Source organism: Branchiostoma floridae, chromosome 9 (assembly GCF_000003815.2).
Source record: "Branchiostoma floridae strain S238N-H82 chromosome 9, Bfl_VNyyK, whole genome shotgun sequence".
NCBI classification, from domain to species: Eukaryota; Metazoa; Chordata; class Leptocardii; order Amphioxiformes; family Branchiostomatidae; genus Branchiostoma; species Branchiostoma floridae.
The window spans coordinates 9,324,146-9,341,909 of NC_049987.1; the positions used below are offsets into that span (position 1 = coordinate 9,324,146).

General features: G+C 40.4%; 1 protein-coding gene across 1 annotated transcript; it reads left to right on the forward strand.

Moving 5' to 3' along the window:
- The first annotated feature begins 1,372 nt into the window (after positions 1-1,372).
- LOC118422910 lies at positions 1,373-17,561 on the forward strand. Its single transcript, XM_035830757.1, has 18 exons — positions 1,373-2,090; positions 2,836-3,521; positions 3,707-3,912; positions 4,509-4,575; positions 4,754-4,886; positions 5,130-6,973; positions 7,421-7,679; positions 8,313-8,460; positions 8,730-9,711; positions 10,069-10,273; positions 10,741-10,918; positions 11,277-11,457; positions 12,219-12,304; positions 12,690-12,844; positions 13,680-13,881; positions 14,549-14,668; positions 15,442-15,625; positions 16,742-17,561. Exons 1-18 carry the CDS (start codon positions 2,035-2,037, stop codon positions 16,885-16,887), a joined length of 5,838 nt encoding a protein of 1,945 aa, XP_035686650.1. The 5' UTR covers positions 1,373-2,034; the 3' UTR covers positions 16,888-17,561.
- Positions 17,562-17,764: the final 203 nt, after the last annotated feature.

The following is a 17,764-nucleotide window of genomic DNA, read 5'->3' on the forward strand; positions in this document are numbered from 1 at the left end:
GCTTACACTTTGTCATTACTGTTTAGGTGTAACTTGGTGGTATAGTGTAGGCCATCATTTATTCAATTGTATCTGTCTGTTCTTTGTATAGTTCAAGTATAGTCCCATGCCAACGTTTTGTTTGAAGTGACATGGGTAATTGTTTTAAACGAAGTCGGAAGCTAAACAGGTCATAGTTTACCACAAATACAATGTCGCATCCAAGAGACACACAACTCTAAGAACACCCCCCCCCCCCCACCAGCACACAGCATGCACACACAAATATCGATATGAACTAGTTTTACTGGAACTGTTTGCCTGAAAAAGTCTCAGACCATTTCTCTAACTCACTCCCGAAATGGGTGGCAGGTCTGTTCCGAAGAGGAATTGTTCTTGGTGACGTCAGCTGACGCAAGGTGGGAAAACTAAGCGATGAAAGGTAAACAGTGGTGGAGGAGCCATTGCTTACTGACCACACCTGTGCAAACTGTCACGAGTGTTCTGACATCCCGTTATCTTAGCTGTAATTTCAAAGTGGAAAAGCGTTACGCTTACTCTCTCTCTCTCTCTTGGTGCGCGACAATTCATTTTAGGGTAGAAAATGCTGTGATATGTTTATACTCTCCACTATTGAGGGAGAACTTAGTAACGTATACCGAATGGAAAGTGAGCCTACAAGACTCTATTTGACGTTTGGTTCATGGCATGCGGAAAGGTTTAACGTGACAGGGCTACACTTGAAATGTAGTTGACCCCAAATTCCACCTAACAGGTGCTGAAAGCCAGTACGTCACAAGACCCTCCATTTGTCAGGTGCTAGATTGCTGCAAGCTTTTCATTGGCAACTAGTGAAACATAAAAAAGCCTTTTAGAGATCTTCCGTACGATAATATTGTGAAGGAGATGAGAAGAGAATAGTTGCTATGTTGGAACATAATACGTTTTTACTTGATCGAAGATAGCTTGGCTGAGTGGTTCAGAGTTTTTGTGTAGGTAAAAGTCAAGTGTGCACACGGTATTGTTTGTTCACCTTGGCGATTGTTAAAGCCGCTCCCTTCAGCTTTATCTCGAGTCAAACATTAAAGAACCACTATATGTGAGGGAGTTGTTCACCTTTGTTTTCCCTCTCAGACAGGTTGTACTGACGTACGCGTTACATCAGCATCCGGATATCCGGGTTCCAAGCGGCTTTTAAGTTGTTTGATCTGTACATTCAAGTTCATACTAAGCTATTGCTAAGCAAACATAAGCAAGCAGTGGTTAGGCTCCGGTTGTTTGTCGGCCGCGAGAAAGCAAGAAAATAATACAAAATAGAAAGCCGGATAAAAACGCCTGAAAAAACATTAAAAAAAAACAACCGTAGCCTAACCTCTGCTTGGACAGGTAACTCTGTAATGAACCCTTATGATGAATGAAATCAACAATTTTGCTGCTCCTTCTCACAATCTAACATCAAACCGCTAAAATATTCACCACCAGATAAACAGTTAGAGTTCCATGATTATACCTTCACCAATTTTAAGTACACCCAGACACGTTCTGTAGATTTGAATAACTCTGAAATCACACGAAATGTTTTTCCCCCACAACATAGTGATATCATGCACTACGTCATCCAAAGACACCCCTCCAATATTCATTGTTGGGAGAATGGTATGTTCCTTCTGAACTTTGGACCTACCACAGCCCAGCATGCAGCAGAACCCGGAAGTTCTCCCTTTGTCGGTGAGATATGATGAGTTTTATATACTTTCCTACGAAGACAAAATGGATTTCTGGTGTATAGGGATACATTTTTCATCAATTCATTTCTTTGTTTGGGTGGCGGAGGGCTAAGTGTTTGGTGATACCACTGGAAGTAGGCCTCAGGGTAGTGTCCTGGCGGAAAAAGAACTTTGATCAGGCGATAACACCCGTTGTAAGTCACACCCTTCACCACTGTAACGGCGAATGTAAATTTTATCACATTGAGGGCTGGGATAAACCATTTTCAGATCGCTTCTGCTTGTAGTTGCTGTCAAGAGGAAAAACGAAGTTCCTGGACGGGTGAAAATGACAGGCAAGCCCGAAGTACTTGGCGTTGGAGGCCAACATGGTGAAAAATACAGGTGTGTGTCAGAATTTTCAGTCTGCTACATGTCAAATATGCAGTTATTATGAGACTGTTCAGTGTGTTTATGGGATATGTGGGATATGGAGAAGTAACTAGTGCTGTCGCTGTTTTCTCATGTTTTATTTAGAAAATCATGGCGTATGTTTATTTGCTGTTTGTTTATCTGAGCCATGTGTTATGATACATATGCCTTCACAACATGACTGTCAGTCAAATGCAGTCATTGAAATATCTCCATATATGCATGCTGTTACGGTAAGTTATCATGAATATCATTATGGTAGTAGAATGCAGGTGTCATGTTTTATGTAAGAAATTATGGTGCATGATTATTTGCTGTTTGTTTATCTGAACCATGTGTTATGATAAAGTATCGCTCTACAACAAATATGTGACTGTTAATGAAATGCAATTATAGAAATATCTCCATATATGCTGTTACAGTAAGTTATCATGAATATCACAGTAAACATATTACAGACAATATAGAAATTGCTAAACTTTCTTTCCAACACTGAATTAATATTTTACCCTAAATTTTCGGTCAAACTCCGTCGACCTTGTTCACATAATGACCCTCTCTATATCCAGCAGTGACGTCAGGAACACGTCACTTTTGCAAACAACTTACTTCCTCTAGCATAGTATCAGCCTCCTCTACGTATTATTGCCTATGCCCAACAGATCTTATAATATATATGTTGGGTTCTAATTGTCTCCTATTGTTACTTTCATGACAGTCCCACATATGAAGACCATGTCCAAGCAGGAGAGACTGCCCTTAAGTTGGGGGAGTTTGATCGAGCGGAGAAGCACTTTGCCTCTGCCCTTAAACTTGTCCACCATCAGTTTACCAACCCTCAGATAGTTGCAGTCCTTCAGGCCCTTGGCAGTGTGTACCATGCACGAGTGAAAAATACTCTCAATAACCTGACCAACACAAATGAAATCGAGAGGAATGAAGTAACATTCACAGAAAATCCTCTTGCTGTCTCTGAGGAAGTAGCAAGTACTGAGCAAAACAAAAGTAAGCATGTAGAAGAGAATGAAGGACAGGAAACTAAAGGCCCAAAGCTCAAAGAGCTGAGTCTGGATGACATGGAGCAGACAGGCACATGGACAGTAAATGCCGCTGCTCTCTACAATTCTGCAATTGTACGATCAAAGCAAGAGAAACAGATTAAGGAAATCAAGGCCAGCATACAGAATCTTGAAGAGCTTTTTCTCCAGTGTACTGTGGGAGGACAGAAAGAGCCACACAGTACAAACAGAGCTTTTGACCCCAGGGGAGAACTGTTACAGATTCGTGAAGAATGTCAAAAGAAGCTGGATGATCTTGACACCATCCCTTATGACACAGAGCATGAACTACACAGGGCTGAGGCTATAAGGGGCATCTACAGTCAGATTGCTGCTGACATCTCAGGTATGGTGCAGACATCTTGTAATTACTACGATGGTAATGATATTTTATCAAAATTTTGCATTTTCTTGTTTATTCTTTAATATGGTGAAGTTACAGTTGTGAATGGTTGGCATTTTTGTAGCATATTATGACTCCAGCTGTCATGTTGCAGGAAAAATTAGATTTCTGTATGTGTTACTGTTAAGGTCTAATCCGGTCGATGGTGGAAGCATCAATTCAAGACTTAGGAGAGCCTCCATGCAAGTATGCCATCATTGGTCTGGGGTCCCTGGCCCGGGAAGAGACCACGCCTTACTCTGACTTTGAGTTCGCCATCTTGCTGGAGGAGGGAGGAGACGGCACAGAGAACCGTCAGTACTTCAGAAACCTGACAAGACTTCTTCATCTGAAGGTTATTATAATTATGCATTGTAAAATGTTATATCAGATTTGTCACAGGTAAACTTGTTCATGGTTTATAAAGATATATGGTTGAGTGAGTGAGTAAGTGAGTGAGTGAGTGAGTGAGTGAGTGAGTGAGTGAGTGAGTGAGTGAGTGAATGAGTGAGTGAGTGATTGAGTGAGTGAGTGAGTGATTGAGTGAGTGAGTGAGTAAGTGAGTGATTGGGTGAGTGATTGGGTGAGTGATTGAGTGAGTGATTGAGTGATTGAGTGAGTGATTGAGTGAGTGATTGAGTGAGTGATTGAGTGAGTGATTGAGTGAGTGAGTGAGTGAATGATTGAGTGAGTGAGTGATTGAGTGATTGAGTGATTGATTGAGTGAGTGAGTGAGTGAGTGAGTGAGTGAGTGAGTGAGTGAGTGAGTGAGTGAGTGAGTGAGTGAGTGAGTGAGTGAGTGAGTTATGAAATATGGTATGACCTATTTGTAAGGGGTTGAGTGATAAAGTGGGGTTAATGGAAGCTTGTGTTGTACACTTGTAGTGATAAAAAGTGAAAAAGACAATTCAATACTTTGTCTTACACATACTGTTACATACTTTACGGCAGGTACTTGATTTGGGGGAAACCATTCTTCCAGCAGTGGCCATAAAATCTTTGAACGACTTCTACTCAGGTAAGTCTGCCATGAAACTATTTGCATCATGATGATAATCTGTCTCTCTTGTGGTTATGCTGATCACATTGCTGACAACATTGCATTGTCTCTGCCTTGTATATTCTTGATAGAGATCTACATGTATGTCATCTTCATTCTCTTAAGTACTTCACCAAGATGTCTTTATTGTGTACAGATGAGCCTGGAGGTGACTGGTTCTACGACGTTGGACCCAGAGGCTTTGCCTTTGATGGCGCCATGCCAGGTGCTTCCAAAACTCCAATTGGTCGGCCAGAGGTTCAGGGGAAGCCAGCACTTGAGCTAATCAGGTACATTATATATTTTACAGAGCGTATGGATGTTAGCTTTGTACTAAGATGATGTTTGGAATGCTAAAAGTGAATCCAATGTTAGACGTATCAAGCATTATATTCTGATAAATGCATTAGATTGGACACCGTTAATCTAAAATCAAGTATGTCAGAAATGCTTCATACTAATCATTAAGTCATGCCTTTCGAGTGAGCATGTATGTATGGAATTGGTGACCTCTACTTTTTCCGTATTCTCAGGACTCCAAAGAACATGGCAATTCTGCAAACCCCAGCTAATGCTGAAAAATATGGCTTCCATGTTGATAATGTGCTCAGAACTGTAGCCTATGTAGCTGGAGATAGGAAACTGGTAGAAGAGTATGAAAGCCTGGTACAGCAAATCCTTCTCACCAGAAAGCCTTCAGCACACCCCAAACCATCTTTAGAGATCAATTCCAATAAAGGAGGGTCTGCAAAGTCAGAATCCCAAGTCTCCAGGACAGAGCAGCAGACATTAGGTGTTGAACGAGCAAAGACCTTCCTAGAGGAGATTCTCCATTCCTACAAGAGCACTTTAAAAGAGGATGAAGACGGAAAGCTTTTCCAGGTGAAGAAAGAACTCTACCGCCTCCCCAGTATGGTCGTGAATGGCTTGGGACTTTTCTATGCTCTGGAGGCAAAGACAGCCTGGGACATCATTGAGGAGATGGCTGACAAGGGCCTTCTCACCAAGGTGGCATTGCAGAATCTCAAGGTGGCAGTCAGCATTGCAACAGAGCTACGACTCCGAACTTACCTCTCCAATGACAGCCAGAGTGATGACATCACTCCGATGAAACGGATAGATCAGGTGAAAGATGTGACAGGTACAGGAGAAACTTGTAGTCGAGAGGTTCGTGAACTTACCAACGTTCTGCCCAAGAACGTTCTAGTGCGTTTCTACCAGACCCTGCTTCCCCTAGAAAAGACAATGTCTGTTGTTGTGCAGAAACCTGAAGATGAGGATCCAACAGCTGATTCACTAACAGGTCCAAGCTTGTCAGAAGATTGTTTGCTAGACACCAGCACAAGGACCAAGTGTCTTATCCTTCTACGTCTATCACAGTACCAGGAAGCCATTTCATCTCTTGAGGAAGAAATTCATCAAGTAGACACAGTTTGCAAAACGCAGGATCCGGACATGATACGTCATCTGGGGGCATGTCATTACAACCTCGGTAATGCCTACAGAGGTGAGGGGGACAACCACAAAGCAAAGGAACATTACCAGCAAGCCCTTGTGTTGTGGAGGCAGGAGGTACAGTCTAGAAGTGTCCAGGAATACATAGCTCATGCTCTGCATGCTCTTGGACACATTTATCATGTGTTCAACAAATTTGATCAGGCAGTTCAAGCTTATGAAGAAGCCCTCACATTAAGAAAGCATCTCTATGGAAAAGGTAGTTCAGATATGCATCCGTTCATATCTGACACACTTCATGGCATGGCTTTGTTATATAGGGATACAGGTGACTACCAAGAGGCTCTCAAACTTGAGAACCAAGCATTGAGAGCAGCCAAGGAAATGTATGGTCAGCACAGAGCTCATGCTGACACTGCAACCTTTCTTAGTGGCTTGGGAAGCATTCATCGTGAGATGGCAAACTTCAACATGGCTAGGGAAAGTTTTCAAGAGGCTTTAAGAATGTTACAGTCTGTTTTGGGGGAGAATGTTGCTCACCCTAAAATAGCTACAGCACTGACTGCCCTTGCAAATGTAGATGGGCAATTGCAAGGGTTCAGTGTTCACTGTCTCTCCAAATATTTCAAGGCACTTCAGATATATCACATTCTTCATGGTACAGAAGGAAAGACACAGGAGACCGCTGTGACTCTACACAATATTGGCAACTGCTTGGATGATTTAGGTCACCTCCAGGATTCAGAAAAGTATCACCGTGACTCACTGAACATGTTCCTGCACATCTATGGAAATGCTGATAACTTGCGAGTGGCAGATTCATACAGCGATCTTGGTGGTACTCTTCTGCAAGAAGGAAAGAGTGAAGAGGGACTTGAGATGATGGAAAAGGCACTGCAGATGAGACAAGCTGTTTTCCAAGGCAAGAGATTTGATCCATTACTTTGTGACTTTTGAAATCTGATAGCATTCTATTGTATCACATGGCCTCTCTTGTATTGAGATCTTATTTACAAAGCGGTGTTATGCAAAATAACTCTCCAAGCAGAGGTTAGGCTTTGGCTGTTTTTTTAAAACGTTTTAGTCAATTTTATCAGGCTTTCTATTTTATAGTGTATCTTGTATTGTCAATATCTAACAATACAATATACAATACAAAATAGAAAGCCCGATAAAAACGACTAAAGAATTTGTTAAATAGCTGGAGCCTAACCTCTGCTTGAAGAGTAATGCAAAATCTGCAAAAGTTCTAAGGTTCATATCAATCCTGGAACAATGTGTTGTTATGTTGCTTTTAATGTGTTCATTTATTTGCAGGAATTCTGCTAGTATGGTAGAGCAATAACCATTTCCTTTCTATGTTGCACAGGAAGGGAAGCCCCAGAGATTGCAAGTTCCATTGCCAACCTTGGATATGCTCACTGGACATTGGGCAACATTGACAAGGCAACTCAGTACACAGAAGAAGCAGTAGCCATGGCAACAAACCTTCACAAAGTCAGCAAACTGCATCCAAGTATCATCATGCCCATGCAGACACTTGGGGTAGTTTACATGGAAAGGAAAGAGTGGAAGTCTGCAAAGGAGATATTTGAGAAGGTCCTGGAAATGGAACAAACCATATACAGGTAAAATGCATGCTTTATCTTCACATGAAGAAATGACACACACTAGGAATGTGCATAAAGTTTGATCTAAGCTCATCAAATCAGGTTATTCATTTGCCTAAATGATTTTGGACTTATTGATACAGTGCTATTAACAGTTTCAGTCTTGATGGCATTCAGAACGAAGGACAGGTCAAGTTGTGTATAAACTGATGGTGTTCAGCACCAAGGACAGGGCTAGTTGTGTATGTATCAATAGTGTTCAGCATCAAGGACAGAGCTAGTTGTGCACGTATTGATAGTGTTCAGCACCAAGGACAATGTTAGCTGTGTATACATAGATAGTGTTCAGCACCTTGGACAGCACTAGTTGTTCACATATTGATAGTGTTCAGCACCAAGGACAAGTATCGTTGTATATTTTGACCGTGTTCAGCACAAAGGACAAGAATAGTTCTGATGCATTGGTAGTGTTCAGCACCAAGGACAGGGGCAGGTGTGTGATTATTGATGGTGTTCAGCACCAAGGACAGGGTTGGTTGTGTGTGCATTGATGGTGGTCATAATTTTAGCATATTAAAGATTTTACCGGTAATCTAGTTTCATCATCATAAACCTGGTTTCTTACTTCCTGGCTTTCTTTTTACACTCCAGTGGACCACATCCGTTAGTGGCCCAGACGTTGTGTAACATGGGTGCTGTACACACTGAGCTGCTGGACTACAAAACAGCCCTAAATTATCTTCAACGTGCAGAGAGTGTCTCAGAAGATGTGTTTGGACAAGATGCGCAATGTCCGCAGGTGTGTAATGGTGTTCTGCTCTATTAATATCATGAAAAAAGCAAATTCTAACCAGGATATGGATTCATTGTGCAACCATACCTAAATCAGCAAGTTTAAAAAAATGGTTGACACAAGTCTTAATCCAAGATTCAGATTTTTGAAAAATCTGTTGGGCCCAGATGATCTATTTATTTTGTCATTGCACCAATTCTGCTCATGCATGAAATTTGTACTGATCTACCAGTACATTCTATTGTAAAGGGTTGAAAGTGTGCTGTTTCCTGCAGGTAGCATTGATATTAAACAACATGGGAATCATTTACATGGAGATGGGTAACATTCCCCAGGCCAGGGAATATCTCACACGTTCTCTTGAAATGAAAGTGGCTATCTATGGAGAAGATATCCCCCACCCAGACATTGGTGCAACCCTTTGTAGCATGGGCAACCTCATGTCAACGCTTGGGAACATAGACATGGCTGTGACATGTTTTGAGAAGGCCTTGAAGAATTTCCGTGGTAGCTATGGCAACAAGAACCATCCATCAATATCAGGTGCACTGGACAGCCTGGGTGCCGTCCTTGTTGAGAAGGGAGATTACCATGAGAGTCTGAGATGCCACAGGGAGGCACTGGAGTTAAAACGACAAATGTATGGAGAAAAGTCAAATGCACCCATTGCCCAGACACTTAACAACCTGGGAAATGTTTACAAGAGCCTGGGAGAGCACGAAACAGCCCTAAGCCTTTATCAACAGTCTTTAGACATTTATGAAGATGTGCACGGTAAAGGAACGTCACATCCAAAAGTTGCGCAAGGTTTGGTTGGCGTTGGAAATCAATACGTCAACCTCGGTAAGCACCAGGAAGGTATTCAGCTGCTTCTAAAGGCACTGAAAATTTTAGAGGAGTTCTACGGGGTTAACACACCACACCCAGACATAGCCAGCTGTCTCAACAATGTTGCTTTTGCACATGGCAAACTGAAAGAGTTTGACTGTGCAATACAATGCTATCAAAGAGCATTGGAAGTTTGGAGACAACTGTTTGGGAATGAACACCCAAATGTGGCCATGACTTTGCACAATCTTGGTTCAGAGTACTTTGCTGCTGGTGATGCCACTAGTGCCATGGTGCATTATGAAGAAGCTGTAAAGATCTACCAGCTATATCCGTGCAATCCTCATGCACATCTTGCGCTCTTCAACTTTGCAAGATTTTGTCTTCAGCAGGGGAATAAGGCCAAAGCCTTAGAAAACTACATTGAAGGTGAGACCTTTTACTTACTTTTGCTGCAAACTAGTTTAAAAGTAGTAGAGTGTAGGAATGTGTATTCCCATCAAATGAATAATGTCATGGGAGTCTACAGGTGTTGAACTGATTAAGATCAACAGGTCCATATCAAAAGCAAACTTTTGCGAGGTTTGGTTGATCTGATTATACAACTTCGTAGTAATTGTATTTGCTATGATGTAATCTTTCATAAATGCATGAAGTATATATATTGTAAGATGAGGCTATTCCAGTTGTTTACATGTAACAACATAAAGCCAATAGTGTTGGACAGAACAAATTCTGATAACGACTGATGATAACCTTTTTTGCTTCTTTTACCCCTTCTCACAGGCATAAATGCACTTCAGCTACTACCTGGTGATGTGTCACTCCACCCAGAGTTGGTCACTGGTCTCAATTCTGCCGCACTGATCCTGTTAGACGGGAACAGCTACAAGGAGGCAGCTGCCTACTGGGAAAAGGCCCTGGCTGCATATTCCCAGATGAGAACAGATCCAACTGTGGATGTAGGGAAGATGCAGTTCAACTTAGCAAGGTAAGGGTTAATCTCCAAGCTGATCATTCTGTTGGCAAGACAGTACACACAGGTTGGCCCTGGATACTGTTTAAGCCCATAGATTCTGTCTTGCTAACCGGAAGATCTGTTTGGAGATTAGGTACATTTGTGTGCTAATGGTCTATAGTGCAGAAGCAGACAGCACTCATCAAATGAATCAAATTGATGTTGTCTCAATCACACAGGATGTTTCCTGGCTTTTTTCTGTCATCTCCACAAACCTAATCTTTAATACCTTTTATTTTTATTTTTATGAATTCTGTCTATCATTAGATGCCAAAGTGGCCATAACTTTGTCTGTTATTAACAACAATATTCTGACAAATGACAGATCAAGTGATGGGCACTGGACAAAAGCCTGGTCTCCATAAACAGACACTTTGGTCCCAATGTTAGCCCTACAACTGAGTTGCCTTATTCATAATTCAATATACTTGTTACTTCAGGTGTTACGGTGAACTTGGAGAGGTAGAAAAGGAGTGTAGTTTCTATGAGCAGGCCTTACAGACACGGCTACTGCAGCAAGGGGAAAACAGCACCGATGTGGGCTTGTTTCTGCTGCATATAGCCAAGGCAGTGCAGAAAGCAGGCAACCACCAGCAGTCTCTTAAATACCTTCAACAGGTACCTCTATGTTTGGTTTGCAAATTTAGTACTGATATAAATTTTCATACATTTAATGTTTCTAAATTTGCGACAGACTCTTACACACACACACACACACACACACACACACACACACACACACACAAGCGTGTGCACACACATACACACACATAGTTATTTTACTTTCTTCATTATCATACCTACCTACCTACCTAGTCCCTTGACCCCCAGGTCGTTGGGGGGACAAGGTAGCCATGAAGATGATACACAATTTAGAATCTATTCAAGTCTAATAAAACTTTAAGCCATAAGATTATGATGATTGTAGTTTGTGAAATTCCTTTACTGCAGATTCCATCACCATTATTCATTACAGGCTGCAGACATGTTCAGAGTGCTGACCACGCCTGATTCTAAGATGTTCCTGGCTGCTGTGTACAAAGGTATGCGTGAGACATATCAATCCATGGGAGACCAGGCAAATGCAGCTATTTACCTGGCAGAGATGATGAGGACTTTGCAGTCCACTAACCAGGAGGTAGAGGAGTCCATCTTTGGTAGGTTTGGTTTGGGATCATATACCAAATGCCTAAAATTAGCTATTGAAAGAGACTCTTTTACACAACCATTGGTTTATTCTTACCGACGTTTTGGTGACCATCTGTCACCTTATTCAGGGCAATTTTGACTCTCAGGTTCACATTGTACTGCAGGACCAGGACAGGTGGACGCTGCTCACAGTTCAGATACGGTCACGAAGCGTGAAGTATTTACATATGTACAGACAGCTTTATGCAAATTATTTACAATGCTGTCCCAAACGCAAATGAGTTTGAATTTGTGACCGCAACTGAACTGTGAGCAGCGACACCTGTCGTTCAATACAGTCCGAACCAGTCATAATTGCCCTGAAGAAGGTGGCAAACGGTCACCAAAATGTTGGTATTAAAGAATAAACCAATGGTTGTGTAAAAAGAGTCTCTTTATTCAGTGACGTACCAACCTGATGAAACTATTCACAGAGGCCTTTAACTATTCCTTATGTTGAGGACTAGCATTTCTATGGAAATGTGCTTGGCATAATTTTTCCAGAAAAAAGGATTTCCTGTGGTAGATTTCCAATCTTAAGATATTTTGTTACATGATAGCTTTTGTAGACTTAATTGATTTAGATGGGATTTGGCTTCTTGGATAGTTTTTTAGTATTACTGTGGCCAATGGATTGATCTAGTTTATTTGTCTGTCTGTGACCTCAGAACAAGATAAGGTGAAAGAAAAATCGTATATGACTTATCTGATTAAAATTCCTTCTCCAAAGATGAGCTGTCACTAGAGACAAAAAGCCTATTAGAGAAGTTCCCAGGATTGAGACCCTCTCTAAAGCAGGCAGCTACCACTGTGAAGGTGAGGCTGAAACCGTTAAACATTACAAACTTAAGTTAACATGATATGAGCTTAGCTAATATATTGTGTAGAAAAGTTGCTGCCAATTGCATTCAATGTACTAGATTAGTATACATTTAGGAGTACAATGTTTTTATGTGAATACAATGTATTTTCAATCTTGAGAAGATAGAAAGGGTAGCAACATTATGATTTGTTGTGAAAAAGAGAAGCTTTAGAATGAATGAATGAATGAATGAAACATACGGATGCACGGACGAACAAATGAATGAATGTGATGAAAGTTTAAGCTGTAAAAGACTACAAGCATTGGTCCAAAGTGCTATTCATTGTCAATAGTAGGTTAGCTTGAAGACAGGTTTGATGTTTGCTTTTCCATGATTAGATGCTGGAGTTCTGGAGAAATGCCAAAGATTTGAATGGAGCAGCACTTCTTATATGGACTGACCTTGTGCTCCCAAGGAGAACCATGTCTAAACCTGAGCTGCAGTTGTTTGGGCACTTCTTGGCAGACATTGGAACTGCAGAACAATTCCACAGGTAATAGTTGGATGTATCTCATACCTGTGACGCGAAAACGTTCGATACGGGTGTTCCGGACCGGGTGATAACTTTCCGTACGGCCCGGGCTTATCACACGGGCTCCATTAGAATAAATCGAACTGTTTCGAATGGGCCGAGTACGGCGCCATCGAAAGTTCGAATACCTGATTCGGACGTTGGAACATTACTGTTGCCTTCGGCCGTCGTGCGATCCGACCCGCGGTCGGGCTGGTACCTCGGGTGATACGGAATACACCGTGTTGTATCCTATATATATCTCCAGAAAGATATATCAAACATAGAAGATAATTAAACATAGATATTCTTTTATGATGCAATACATTTGACAACCATATAGCCACAGTGTACTGTAATACATTTAGTAAATAGCTAAAACTTAAACCTTTCAAAAGACAATTGAAAAAAAATCATTTGAATTAATATTTGCTTGCTTTCCAGATTATTGTTCATTTAACATTTATCTAACGCTATTTGATGTCAACTTATGCTACCACTTTAATCTTATGATGCTTCTATTTTTATTTTCCTCTCATCCAAACTGTAGCTAACACTTGTTCACCTTTATCCTTGGGATAACCTATATCCATCATTTTTAAAGACAGGGTATTTAGGTATACCAAGTCGCAGGACTGCTTTATTTTGAAGTATTTTGAAAATGTTGCAGTTTGCAGTCAATATCCGTCGACACAATATCCCTAGATACCCTGTTTTTACAATCAACAAATATAGGTTACCCCACGGATAAAGGTAAACTGGTGTTATATACTTAATAATAAATGTATAATCTTTTGATGGTTTGATGATCATAAAGCTACATCAGGTTCATGGAGACTTCTTATGGTGACGTCATCAGCAACAATGTAACCTTCCGCTGTCTGGTGACCTTCGGGGAGCTGTGCGTCAGTCTGGCAGACAGCAGCGCCCTCATGTGTCAGCAACTTGTAACTGCAGGGATGGTGGCAATGTTTTGTGGGTGGCTGGAGAACTTCCAGAAGCAATATCCACAGGACAAGGTCATTATCAGTTTTTCTTTCTTCATATCTTTCTATGATGCTATGTATGTAGCATTGAACTAAATCCTTTAAAAAGATCAGTAAGTAACTTACCTGGCCTGGAGTAATGGACCACAGAATGCAAACGGAGCATTAGTATAGTTTTCAGTAGCATGGGAGTGTGTGGAATTGCCATATCCGGCGCCATATCTCCAGAACCAATATTGGGATTGAGATAACTTTTGGTACATCAGGGTGGCTGCCTGATGCTCAGGTTTGATTTTGGGCGTCCTGGTGTTTGAATTTGACACTGCAGCTTGCCTTTTGTGTGTGCGTGGGGCGTTTCAGGCACTGTATCTGCAGATTGAAAAGTGCAATTGAGATGATTTTTGGTACATGGATTGGTTCTGGCTGCCTGATGCTCAGGTTTGAAAGGGCATGTGCTGAACATGGATTTGGAGACCACTTTTGCTTCACTTTTGGATTCTGGATTCGTGCCGGATTCCAGATTCGTGCCGGATTCCGGATTCGTGCCGGATTCCGGATTCGTGCCGGATTCCGGATTCCTGCTGGATTCTGGATTCCTGCCAGATTTGTAATTAATAAGTCCACTTTGATAGTAGTTGGAAGCGTCAATAGAAGTAACTTGATTGCTGAAGAATTATTGATGAATTTTTGTACTTTCCAGAGCCGATCTAGTTTAGTGACCATTGCCATCCACACCATCCACAACTGCTGCAAGGTCTCTGATGTCAGAGCTGCACTGAAGGACCAAAACATCAGCTGCCTCATGGCTCCTTATTTGAAGGTAACGATAGTTCACCTTTATCCGTAGGGTAACCTTTATCCGTTCTTTTTAAGAACAAATTATGTATTTTATTAATAGGGAAATAAAGTCGACAGATGATGGTTTCAAACTGCAATATTTTAAAAATAGTACAATTTGAAACTACCGTCCATTGACTTGATATCCCTGTATGCCTTGTTTAGTAACACAATGGATATAGGTTACCCTGCGGATAATGGTGAACTAACGTTGCATACATGTTTGCACATGTAAAAAAAATACAATGTACAAGCTGTGAAAATTAAAGCATGCGTGTGGGATTGCTAGATTCAATTGCATATCATGATAGCCTGAAGACCATCCTTCATAGTAACCGCTGGTTCATACACTTGCTAACCATTGCCTATATAATGACATTTAGATGGAGAGTCTTAATTTCATTAATGGCTAACCATTTTTGTCTCAATTTAGTACAAATATGTATAGTCTGGTTTTGTTGGATTTATGGTCTTGAAACCTAAAACAGTGTCAGTGGTTTATTCCTGTTAGTAGGAGTTCAAAGTGCTTTACATGCACTGTTGTTGACTAAAGTCACTGTGGCCTTGAATATCTACTGAGATCCTTAAAAGCATTTCATATGTGAAATAAATACCTGTAACAGAAATACATTGTAGAAAATTGTGGGTTACAGAAAAGAAATCAGGATGTCAGACGTATTTAATGACAAGTGTAATGTTTGTATAGCAGATTATATGTTATAACTTTCATGATATCTAATCCTTAATGCTTTTCAGGTGGAAGACATGAGTACAAGGCTTGCAGCTGTCCTCGTCACCTCATACTTGTCTGATGATGATGAGACACCTCAGGTAGACACTGAAATCCTGGATGGCATCATTGACAGACTTGACAGGGCTCTTCAGGAAGATTCCAGATCATTTGAGGGGTACTCAGCCCTGGAGCTTGTTATGGGAATAGGTAAGTCCTTAATGAAATATAAGTACAGTAACACATAAAGGAACAGGCCTTTAATACCATCCTCCTTAGTAAGGACTGGCTCAATCTTTTTCCTTGCTAGTGAAAAGATTAAGCCAGCAGTTAAACTTTGGAGGGTGGTACCAGGCTGTAAAGGTATCATTACGCCATTAAGGTTTGCTTAGTACGCTATGAATGAATATATTGTGTTAGGCCACAGCAAGTAAATTTTATGGATGACATCCTCTGCAGACTGCAAAAATAGTGAGATAGGGCAAAAAAAAAACAAGATGGGTAAAAAAAAACAAGATGGCTAAATTTTCAAAATAGACACTATAAATGTTGTAAGAAGGGTAAAAGTGACAAAACATGGTAGTACTGACCACAAATCATTCATTCCGGTATTAAAGAAGTGAACTAGCGTAGTAAAAGTGACACTAGTGTGGTAGACTGGTATCACTTACCAAGTTGGCAACTTCACCTATGACTTCCATAGTGATGCCACTTTTCCAACTATCCAGCTGGTTTCACTTCTATAACTACAATCATGGCTACCTCGCTAATGTCACTCCTACAAGTACAATCATTAGGCTCCAACACAACATACTTTCCCATTTTGGTACTTTCTTGTCATGTTGACCATCTCCGAAGAAGAAAAAAAAAATCTTGTTTTTTTTTCTGAAATCAGGCAAAAATTAATGAGCGTGCGGATGTCATCCATAAAATTTACTTGCTGTGGCCTTAGGGACTTTTTAGTGGAAATGTTTAGGCTTATAAATCATACCTTTCGGCAATAGCGACTTCCAATGACTTGGAGAGTGACAATTTTTTTTTACCAACAGTTTGATATCTAATACTTGAGTTCATAAATCCTAACTGCTTACATCCACTTCATTAGTCATCTAAGAGTAAAAAAATTCAGCCTTTGAATGCTATTAGTAATTGGCTTTTTAATGATAACAATGGTGCAGAAAACTGGAATGAAAGGATTCAGTAACATTACATTGCTGGATTGTCCAGATATTATCTTAACTTAGCATCATTTCACAATCTATGATAATTTCCGACCACTGTCAAATATGGACTTTGAGATTCTTATATAGTGCCAATTTTTCATAGGCACCCTGTGTGGCAACACTGCCAACAGGACAGCTTTCCTGGAGAGATCAGCAGCAGCACTGGTGGAGAAACTGATGAAGAAGACAGGAGACAAAGAAGAAGCCAGTGTAGCAACAAGCACCATCTGTACACTCCTGGCTGACTGATGAACGAATAAAGGATTGTTTTCATGTGCCATTTGCTATCAGGATATGAGTTCTGGACCTTTATTATTGTATGATGTAAATCTCAAACACAAAAAGATGTAAATATATATCATTAAGTGTGCAGTATTTGTCTTTACCTAAATCATTTTTCTATGGAGTCATTCTGATATGATAATGTTTGCTACAAGTAACATGAATATTATCAACTGTATCTTATAGAACAATATAACCAACAGTTTTGTATCTTGTACCTGAAATATCTATGGAAGACTTTAACATAAGTTAAAACAGAGTCTGTATCTGTATCTGTATCTATATAGCCGGTATAACCGCCGTTCGGCGTAACACACCAGCGTCTACAATATATAGAATATATATGAATGCTTGAGTCATTATAAAGTTATGAGTGTTTCAGTTCATGCTAACTACAGTTCCTCCTAGACCTTATAGTCATACCTTTGCTAAATGGTATTAATTTTTGAATGAAGCATCATAACATATTAAGTATTTCACATTGTAAATAAGGTCCAAATTTGTATTAGATGTCTCAGTTTATCATTTTCTTTAATCAAGTAGCACAAATTGTTCAAAATATGAAAATCTTGTCATAGCAGAGAAGGCTCTTGAGTTACAATTACTTGTATAAGATTTAACAATAAACTTTTTTTTTTCAAGAATAAGGCCATGTTGATTTGATTACTAGTATATGGATGACATGGTCCTGGAACTTAAAGATGCAAGCATGCGAATAAAAAAAGTTTAGCCAAAACTAAAGTAGAATGCATTACCGAACAACAAATTATTCATTTTTGTACTTTTTGACTTCGAAACGTATGGAAACCTTTTTTATATTGCCGTTTCTACGGACCAATCAGCA

Coding starts and splice junctions, on each gene's coding strand:
- LOC118422910 (XM_035830757.1), top strand. CDS start 2,035: ATGACAGGCAAGCCCGAAGTACTTGGCGTTGGAGGCCAACATGGTGAA. Junction 2,091..2,835: donor CAACATGGTGAAAAATACAG/GTGTGTGTCAGA, acceptor CTTTCATGACAG/TCCCACATATGAAGACCATG. Junction 4,887..5,129: donor CCAGCACTTGAGCTAATCAG/GTACATTATATA, acceptor CCGTATTCTCAG/GACTCCAAAGAACATGGCAA.